Raw genomic sequence first — 10,000 nt, 5'->3', positions numbered from 1 at the left:
ACTTGAACAGATAACTGATGGCCTCAAATGGTGTGACCTGGAAAGACTTGCTCTGATGAGTGAGATGGAGGACATTTGTCAATAACTTATGCCCCTAATAGGAGCCAAGGGTTTTAAGTCAAGTAGGTAATTCACTTTAGCTATTCATATGCTCTGAACTACATGTAACTGCTGCCCTACCAGTATATAAGGAACGTCTGCATCATTCCTCATTGACAGATCAGACACAGGTTTAAATACTGAAATGTATTGAAAAACATTTATCACACTGACATATACTGTACCGTCTGGCTCAGTCCCATGCCCCTTATTGCGCAAATACCTTTCATACTCCGTATTAACTTCACACACACTAATGTCACTGGGGATGCTTGGTTACATTTCGCACCTATCTTGGCTCTGACTGGTAAACCCACGACACTGGCACCAGAGATCAGCCACATCTGGAATTCCCTTGATTGAATTCTCCCATTTCAAGTCTGTACTGTAGCCTTTTCTAGGACCGTGTCCTCCGACTTTGGGTGAGCTCAGCTTGTTCTTCAGTGGCTGCCCCTGAACCCCTGTGTGTCGGCCAGGGTGTCTGACTCCACCTCGATGGAGACCACGTGGTGGCCGGGAATCATGGCTAACCCCAGCACTCTGGGCTCACCCTGGGAGAAGGAGTCTGATGCAAAAACAAGCAAGACAAGCACACAATATACATTTTAAATATGGATCTGTACACAGTGTAATGATGGTCAGGTTACAAAATAGAAACAACATATCATGTGGGGTCCCAGAGAGCTGCAGCGCCTTCAGTATTCATACCTTTTGACTTATCCCACAGTTTGTTGTGTTACCGCCTGAATTCAAAATGGATTCAATGTTTTTTTCTACACACACAACACTCCATAATGACAAAGGGAAAACGTGACATTTTAGCAAATTTATTGAAAATGAAATATATTATTTATATAAGTATTCACACCCCTTAGTCAATACTTTGAATAAGGAAATTGGGCAGCGATTACAGCTGTGAGTCTCTTAAGAACTTTAAACACCTGGATTGTGCAACATTTGCCCACTATTATTTTCAAAGTTCTTCAAGCTCAGTGAAATTGGTTGTTGTTCATTGCTAGACAAATATTTTCAGGTATTGCCATAGATTTTCAAGTAGATTTACGTCAAAACTGTAACTCGGCCACTCAGGAACATTCAGTCTTCTTCTCCCAGTGTCTGGTGGAAAGCAAACTGAACCAGGTTTTCCTCTATAAGCACAGATGCTTAGCTCCAATCAGTTTCTTTATCCTGAAAAACTCCCAGTGTTTAACAATAACAAGCATACCTATAACATGACTCAGTAATGGATTTGCCCACAACAGATAACTTTTTATTCATGCTTTGTTAGACTAAGGTAATATTGTACAGGCTTCCTTTTGTTCAGTCTGTCAAATAGGTTAGTATTGTGGAGCAACTACAATGTTGTTGATCCATCCTTAGTTTTCTCCTATCACAGCCATTAAACTCCGTAACTGTTTTAAAGTCACCATTGGCCTCATGGTGAAATCCATGAGAAATTAAATTTAGCTCCTCTCCGGCAACTGAGTTAGGAAGGACGCCTGCATGTTTGTAGTGACTGGGTGTACTGATACAGCATCTAAAGTGTAATAAATAACTTCACCATGCTCAAGGGGATATTCAATGTCTGCTTTTCTTTTTTTGCCATCTACCAATAGGTTCCCTTCTTTGCGAGGCATTGGAAAAATTGGTTGAATATCTGCGTTTGAAATTCACTGCTCAACTGAGGGGCCTTACAGATAATTGTATGTGTGGGGTACAGAGATGAGGTAGTCATAAAAAAAAAATCATGTTCAACACTGTTATTGCACACAGAGTCCATGCACCTCATTATGTGACTGGTTAAACACATTTTTACTTCTGAACTTATTTAAGCTTGTCAAAACAAAGGGGTTGAATACTTATTTACTCAAGACATTTCAGCTTTTCATTTTGAATTGATTTTGAAAAAAATCTAAAAACATAATTCCATTTTTACATTATGTGGTATTGGGTGTAGGCTAGTGACAGATACATTTAATTCATTTTTAATTCAGGCCGTAACACAACAAAATGTGGGAATATGGTTTGCATTTCTGATTACAGGTTTTTACAACAAATCAACTAATGATTGACTGATCAGCTGAATCAGGTGTGTTTAGTGCTGGGTTGGGACAAAACCCTGCACCGACTGCTCTGCAGGAACGGGTTTGAAAAGCAGTGAACTTGCTAGAGTATGTAGGCCTAATATGTACTTTAGTTACCTGAGGATTTGAGGAACTCCTGAGCAGACCCCAGGATGACGTTGCAGTCTCTATCTGTGCACAAGAACAGTCCCACCAGCGTCCGTCCGTCTGTCATTCTGATTCTCATGTTCTTGTTCAGCAGGCTCTCCAGCTTCTGACGCACTCTGGAAGAAGAGGATGACAGTTCACTCTGCCCCTAGAAATAGGGATTGGGGAGAAATTAGACGATAGGCCTATAATCATTCAAGGGTAAATCCCTTTGAATTCAATCACTTTTTGCCAGCATCCCTTCCGGTCAGAAATGAACCTTTTGAACGTGAATGCCAAAACATTCAGAAGATAAAGGTGCTCAAAGTTGACACATTTCACACACCATACCATGACATCCATCTTCATCACTGAAAAATATAAACACTTGAGTTTGATATCATTTAAAAGCTTACGTTGTCAAACTATTTTATTTATTGAAAAAAAAAAACGTTTTAAAACACAAATAGTCATTTTTAAACCTTAACGTAAATTATAAAAAAAATACAGATAACCCCCCCCAAAAAAAAAAATCATAGTCGCATAGGTTGTAGCTTAAACCTCATTTCACATTATCTGAGGTTTTTGTGTTGCGAAAGCCATCAGTTGAGACAACATGCTCTTGAATACAGGGTTGGTGTCATTTCAATCATAGAAATATATTTAAAAGAATGGACCTATCCCAGTTCAGTCCACTGCAATTTAGCTGGTACATCATAGACATTTAAATTTAAATTGTAAGTTCTAATTACTATCACAAAGATGACTGCTTGTCCACCCACGGTCGAATGTCAACGTAAAACGTCATGCCTATTCTATTATCTATATTTCAATGATTTCAACAGGTTTCCTATTGAGGAAAGAGTCTCATTTAAAATGACAGATATTCTCATTCAAGTCAACATTCTCTGATGTGTGGAGATCCAACCATCTCTGTGGTACCATTTGAAAGTAGAAAAGTCTATTTTTTATTCCCATTTTAGTACATTTATCACCCAAAACATGAAACTCATCCTGTATTCAAGAGCATGTATCTCAACCGTTAGTGGACAAAACACAAAAACCTTAGATGATGTAAAATAGGATCTAGGCTACAACATATGCAAATCAAATCAAAATCAAATCTAATTTATTTATATAGCCCTTCGTACATCAGCTGATATCTCAAAGTGCTGTACAGAAACCCAGCCTAAAACCCCAAACAGCAAGCAATGCAGGTGTAGAAGCACGGTGGCTAGGAAAAACTCCCTAGAAAGGCCAAAACCTAGGAAGAAACCTAGAGAGGAACCAGGCTATGTGGGGTGGCCAGTCCTCTTCTGGCTGTGCCGGGTGGAGATATGAAAATAATCTGAGTTCATGCATTTTTTGATAATTGACGTAAAAAAAAATGTGTGTGGGGGGGGGGGGGGGGATTATATAATAGTTTGACAACCCTGTTTGTAAGCTTTTAAATGTGAGCAAATCTCAACTGTTTATATTTTTCAGTGATGAAGATATGGAGGTCTCATGGTATGGTAGGGTATGCAAAATGGGTCAACTTTGAGCACCTTTATCTCTTGAATGTTTTGGCATTCAGATCCAAAAAGGCACTTTCTACAGTGCCTCTTAGGGGCCATGGTGGTGAAAAAAAAAGTCCAGGCTAATCTGCTCCCTCAGTTTTTTTAAATCCGTGCCCTACAAAAAAAATATCCGTTCCCTACAATGTTTCTTATTCGTTGACCTACGATTTTTTTATCCGTTGACCTACGATTTTTTTTATAAGCTACTCCTGAAGTCCTTGTGGATTTAAGTAGCCTGTCTCAAGGCCTAAAAACGTCATTCTCCTTATGTAGGCTACCATGACTGTCCAGGACTATAAGACAAACTACTTTTGAGCATTTTGTTTACCTATCCGGCGCATGTGAACGGATCAGAGCTAGGTAAATTAAGTCTTGTCAACATTGCCAAGGGGAAACTTGACAAGCATACAAAGAGAAGAAGCAAGACGGTTGAGATGCACCCAATATCACCATTATGCTTATTTTACTTGTGGGTAAATACATTTGAATTCAATCACTTTTTGACAGCACCCCTTTTGATTTGAACGAAACCTTCCATACATATTTGCCCATTGTAGAAGTGCTCAGAAAGTCATGGAGCCCCTTAGGGGTCATGGTGTGTTAAAAACAACAGGCTAATCCATTCCAGAAGTTTTTTTCTCTCCATTCCATCTGATTATTTATACTTTCCCTCTGTTTTATTTGTTTATTCGTTCCCGCTTCTCCTTATGTAGGCTACCATGACGGTCCCACTTGGCCGATAACATATTGCAGCCTAAATGTACTTCTATTTAGTTATTACATGCTTCAAATGGTGTGTTCATATGCCTGAAAAGCCAGGAGCATCACTCGCAGTCATAAGTTAACGATGCATGTTTAGGATGCAAACCAGATAGGCTACACTCACATTCACGCCACTTGGATCCATTTTGAGCACCTCTCCTCCCCGCAACCCAGTGTTTTACCCCTTGTGCATAAAGTCAGGGACATATGTTCAGTAAAACATGGTCCAGACATACGCAATTGTGCATGTGACTCACCGGTGGCAGAAAGAAACGGCATGCGAATTTACTGTGCATAATTCTGGTGCAATGATGCGTTCTCATCCCTGCACTAGGCAGGTGAACATCTGCCATAGCCAACCAGGCACACAGAAAGATGGTTTAAAGCAGCTCTGGCTCTATGTGGTATGTTTATAACTAAAACTGATAGCTATTTGCTTGGTTGCGATGACAATACGTTCACCTGGAAATCAGCTGATGTAGCTAAAGAAATCCTTCGGAAAATAGACAGAACAGCTAAGGTCATGAAGCAGAGCCAGATGGATTTATTGCCTAGGGGATGAGAGCACCGTATTTGCACCTTGAGTGGTTTTGCACACACGTTACCTATTATTTGCCCTTATGATTCGGAGACATATGAAAACACTGAAACTGGAAAATAGCAAATGAATGGTCAGTGATCATCACCATTTGAAAAATGTAATTAACTAAATTGAATAACAATTAGGCTGCAATATGTTATTGGCCAAGTGGGACCCTCGTGGAGAATAGGGAACAAATGAAAAAAATCAGAAGGAATGGATAACAAAACAAGGTAACAAATAAAACATCTGTGGAAATTGATTTTTTTAAAGTAGGGAACGAATACAAAATCTGAGGGAACTAAAAAAAAAAAAAACAGAGGGACATAAATAATCAAGAGGGAATGGATAATAAAACTGAGGGAATGGATAATAAAACTGAGGGAATGGATAATAAAACTGAGGGAATGGATAATAAAACTGAGGGAATGGATAATAAAACTGAGGGAATGGATTAGCCTGGTGGCCATGACCCCTAAGGGGCTCAGTAACTTTCTGAGCACTTCTACAATGGGCAAGTATGTATGAAATGTTTCATTCAAATCAAAAGGGGTGCTGTCAAAAAGTGATCGAATTCAAATGTATTTAACCACAAGTAAAAGAAGCATAATGGTGATACTGGGTGCATCTCAACCATCTGGCTTCCTCTCCTTGAATGCTTGTCAAACGTCCCCTTTGCAAGGTTGACAAGGAGACACCACGTTTGAATGGCCTACCCCGGCCAAACCCGGACGACGCTAGGCCAATTGTGTGCCGCCCTATGGGACTCCCAATCACGGCCGGTTGTAATACAGCCTTGATTCGAACCAGGGTGTCTGCAGTGACGCCTTTAGCACTGAGATGCAGTGCCTTAGACCGCTGTGCCACCCGGCAGCCCAATTTACCTAGCCTGGTCCATGCACATGTGTTGGTTGCACATACATGCATACATGCACATTGGACCAGAGCTAGTTTGACGGTAAACAAAATGCTCAAAAGTAATTTGTCTTATAGTATCGGATATTGCGTACTGTGTTCAGCCAATCAGACCATGGGTGAAAAAAATATACTGTATGCAATACACAACATCCGGGAATAGCGTTAGCCACTCTAGCATGTTTGTGAAAACTGTGCTTCATAAAGAAAGTACGCATATCTTCCCCGTTTTTTTCAGCCTTGTAGCCATTAAATCGATATAAAGGGGAATTTGACGCCTTTGGTGCCAGAATGTAGAATGTTTAACGTACGAACTGATCCATGGGGAGATGAGTTTATAGACCGCTGCATACGTTCCCTTTGGAAAGTAAAGCTAATTTATGGTCATTCTGGCGTCTGCATTGGCCGTACAACAGGGTTCCCAATTGGCGGCCCCCCTTGGGTTGTGCCGTGGCGGAGATCTTTGCGGGCTATACTCAGCCTTGTCTCAGGATGGTAAGTTGGTGGTTGAAGATATCCCTCTAGTGGTGTGGGGGCTGTGCTTTGGCAGGGTGGGTGGGGTTATATCCTTCCTGTTTGGCCCTGTCCGGGGGTGTCCTCGGATGGGGCCACAGTGTCTCCTGACCCCTCCTGTCTCAGCCTCCAGTATTTATGCTGCAGTAGTTTATGTGTCGGGGGGCTAGGGTCAGTTTGTTATATCTGGAGTACTTCTCCTGTCCTATTCGGTGTCCTGTGTGAATTTAAGTGTGCTCTCTCTAATTCTCTCTTTCTTTCTATCTCTCGGAGAACCTGAGCCCTAGGACCATGCCTCAGGACTACCTGACATGATGACTCCTTGCTGTCCCCAGTCCACCTGGCCGTGCTGCTGCTCCAGTTTCAACTGTTCTGCCTTATTATTATTGGACCATGCTGGTCATTTATGAACATTTGAACATCTTGGCCATGTTCTGTTATAATCTCCACCCGGCACAGCCAGAAGAGGACTGGCCACCCCACATAGCCTGGTTCCTCTCTAGGTTTCTTCCTAGGTTTTGGCCTTTCTAGGGAGTTTTTCCTAGCCACCGTGCTACTACACCTGCATTGCTTGCTGTTTGGGGTTTTAGGCTGGGTTTCTGTACAGCACTTTGAGATATCAGCTGATGTACGAAGGGCTATATAAATATATTTGATTTGATTTTGATTTGATATTTTGGACATAAAAAAACTGCCAAAACACCGGAAATCAGCTGAAAGTAATTTGAATTTTGGAAAGTATTCACACACATAAGAGAGACATGTGATTGTACACAAACGTAGGCAAGGTTTGAAATTATGTTTAAGTTAAATAATTATCCGTTGGGGCTTCTTACAGTTTATTTGCAGTCTAAAAGTTATCTGTAATTATGTTCCGGCCCCTGACCTTCCACTCAAGAAAAAAATCGTCCCGTGTCTAAATCCAGTGGATGATCCCTGCCATAAAGCATTTACTGAGATGTGGCCTCTGCAGAAGTCAGGGCATTCTTACTTCTTGTGCATCGCAGAGCTGTTGTGAAGGAAGTTGTCAGGGAAGTGAGTGTGTTTATACAGGACATGCCGCCCCCAACTACCGTCAACCAATCATTTCAAAGCGGAGCTATACCGAGCATTGTTACAAAATTTGGGAGGTGCACCGCGACGCAGTACTGCGCTTGATTTGGCTGCAATTGCGTCACACGCTCTGTACGGAGCCTCTGATCCACATTTCCAGATCAAGCTTAAATGAGCTTTTAAGACGAAACGACTCAATATTGCCATCTGCCAGCCTTTGGGTTAGATTAGAGCGAAGGAGAAGAAGCTACTTTAGACTATTGAAATGCACCCTTTAAGAAGTGAACCCCGCTTGTGTAGATTAAGACACTGCACAGCCGGCACAAGATATGGCTCGGAGAAAACATACCTCAATCCAGGGATGAGAAATGTGTTGTACTTCAAATTGTCCCACTATCCCAACTGTTACACCGAGAAGATTGAACGATTTGCTGATTTTCGTCCACATGCTAGATAGCGGTAGCCACAGCACTGGCAGCCATTATGGAATGGAACGTGCTGTTGAACAAAGGAGCTGATTGGCTGACATTGCCATTCCAAAATTGCTGCTGTGGCTTCTAGCATGAGGGCGAAATTGACAGATTTTCGGCAAAACTAGCAGATCTTGTTCAATCTTCTCGCTGTAATAGTTTGGATAATGGAACAATTTTAGAGAACACATAAACCCTTTAATCTACACAGGGAGTATGTCCGACCCTAGTGCAACTGTAAGAAATCAGTTCGGATCTGCTGGCTAATGGTACTGTAGGTTGTGGACAAAAATAATGTTAGCTAGCTACTACTCTACCTACGTTAGCATAGCTAGCTAGTGGATCCAACAAATGTATGGATCAGTTACGCACGTTCTCCTTTCAGTTTGGCAAAGTGAATATTATGCGTTAAAAGTGTGTAAAGTGCGATAATATTAAACATATATCACCCCTACATGAGTTGATGGACCATTTTCTTCAATCATTGTTGCCATCCCACCCTTTCTTGATTCTATTTTTCTAGCGGAATTATTTCTCTGACGTACAACCGGAAATGCATCAGGGAATACATTGCATTATGGGTATTGTAGTATGCAAGGTAGGTATGACAAATTCGAGTTCAAACTTTGCTGACACTTTTCGCCTATTTCATTTTCAAATTGGGCATTGCATTTGTCAAATGTCTTACCTTGTGATTTATGGACTGTCCAGCCGCTCACGAGATGCAGCAAAGCTGATTTGAGTCTGGTGCTGCCTCTATATTAGGTGCTTCCGTGGTTACCATAGTAACGGAGCTTGTTTGTTAATGCAATGTAGCGACTGAGCTTGCAAATTAACAACATTTTATATCTATGACATATTTCACGTGACCATTTATAGGTCTCCATACATTCTCCATATATTGGGTAAACTTTCAGAAGTAATATAAATGCCGAGACCAAAGTATTTCACTCCGAACAAGGTGTCATTTCATAACACCATGCCTTGGCGACCGGTGGGCGTCATACCTGTGCAAGGTGTACGACCTGACACTATTGGTGAATTACTTTAAAGGTGAGTTGTCAGATGCATGCATTTATAATAGGCTATTATTAGGTTACTAACGTTTATTAAATTACACAATTATTTTTCAGTTGATGTACTTCTGAGACCTATTATTGGCTGTGCAGGAAATGACATCAGTCACTGGTTTGAATTAAAGACAACATTTGTGAGTGAGAAAATAATCTGAAAATAATATTTATCAAGAATTGAGCATGTTTGTCTTCTTAAAGTTTATTTTTCATCATGAGTAATTCCCAATTTGTATTCTTACATTCGGACTCACCTGAACCCACTATCTGACTATGTGATGTACTACACCCCTAGGGGGTGCTCTCTGCACGTGTCGTCTCCCTGCCTTAGTGCTAACTGGACCAATGACTTTGGGCAACCCTGGTGGAGCGATACCCAATATGAGGTGGGGCTATTTTGCCAAGACCAGGTGGATCCGCATCATCAACACCCTCACAGGAGCATAGGCTGGAAGTAAAATATCCTTATTCAGATTAGGGAGAATGTCATGCATAGATCACAAGAAGCTACATGTGTACATGCCACATGTATAGGCTACATGTGTTATCATACTAATCTCACTTAGCCTGACACCATCCCCTGGCAAGCGAGGCCTAGGGTCTTACATATATATCATCAGTATTATACATGCATCATATATGTGCATTAGATATGCAGACAACATCCAGACATCATTCTGCACACATACATATCACCTACATGTATACGTGCGTCATTTATACATAACCATCATGCATTCTATTGTAGTTGTTCAAGCTTTATCCT

The 10,000-nt window shown here is 41.1% G+C and overlaps 1 protein-coding gene across 4 annotated transcripts; it reads right to left on the bottom strand.

The window, feature by feature from the left end:
* Positions 1–231: 231 nt before the first annotated feature.
* LOC115133524 (N-alpha-acetyltransferase 38, NatC auxiliary subunit-like) lies at positions 232–8,722 on the bottom strand. Of its 4 annotated transcripts, none has more exons than XM_029666807.1 (3): positions 8,617–8,722; positions 2,301–2,478; positions 232–664 (listed from the first exon to the last, which is right to left on the bottom strand). In XM_029666807.1, exons 1-3 carry the CDS (start codon positions 8,653–8,655, stop codon positions 540–542), a joined length of 342 nt encoding a protein of 113 aa, XP_029522667.1. In that variant the 5' UTR covers positions 8,656–8,722; the 3' UTR covers positions 232–539. The 4 variants fall into 4 exon arrangements, with proteins under 4 accessions (XP_029522667.1, XP_029522668.1, XP_029522666.1 ...); XM_029666808.2 differs by having other exon boundaries at positions 2,301–2,446; positions 8,617–8,719; XM_029666806.2 differs by having other exon boundaries at positions 8,611–8,699.
* Positions 8,723–10,000: the final 1,278 nt, after the last annotated feature.

Source organism: Oncorhynchus nerka, linkage group LG8, assembly GCF_034236695.1.
Source record: "Oncorhynchus nerka isolate Pitt River linkage group LG8, Oner_Uvic_2.0, whole genome shotgun sequence".
NCBI classification, from domain to species: Eukaryota; Metazoa; Chordata; class Actinopteri; order Salmoniformes; family Salmonidae; genus Oncorhynchus; species Oncorhynchus nerka.
The sequence above is the reverse complement of the archived record's forward strand: the minus strand, read 5'-3'. Positions and strand labels throughout refer to the sequence as shown.

Excerpts from the sequence above, each read along its gene's own strand:
- LOC115133524 (XM_029666805.2), bottom strand. The coding sequence starts at position 8,139 with ATGTGGACGAAAATCAGCAAATCGTTCAATCTTCTCGGTGTAACAGTT. Across the intron at positions 2,479-8,040 it reads TTTCTCATCCCTGGATTGAG|GGGCAGAGTGAACTGTCATC; the intron begins GTATGTTTTCTC and ends CCCTATTTCTAG. Across the intron at positions 665-2,300 it reads GGAGTTCCTCAAATCCTCAG|ACTCCTTCTCCCAGGGTGAG; the intron begins GTAACTAAAGTA and ends TTTTTGCATCAG.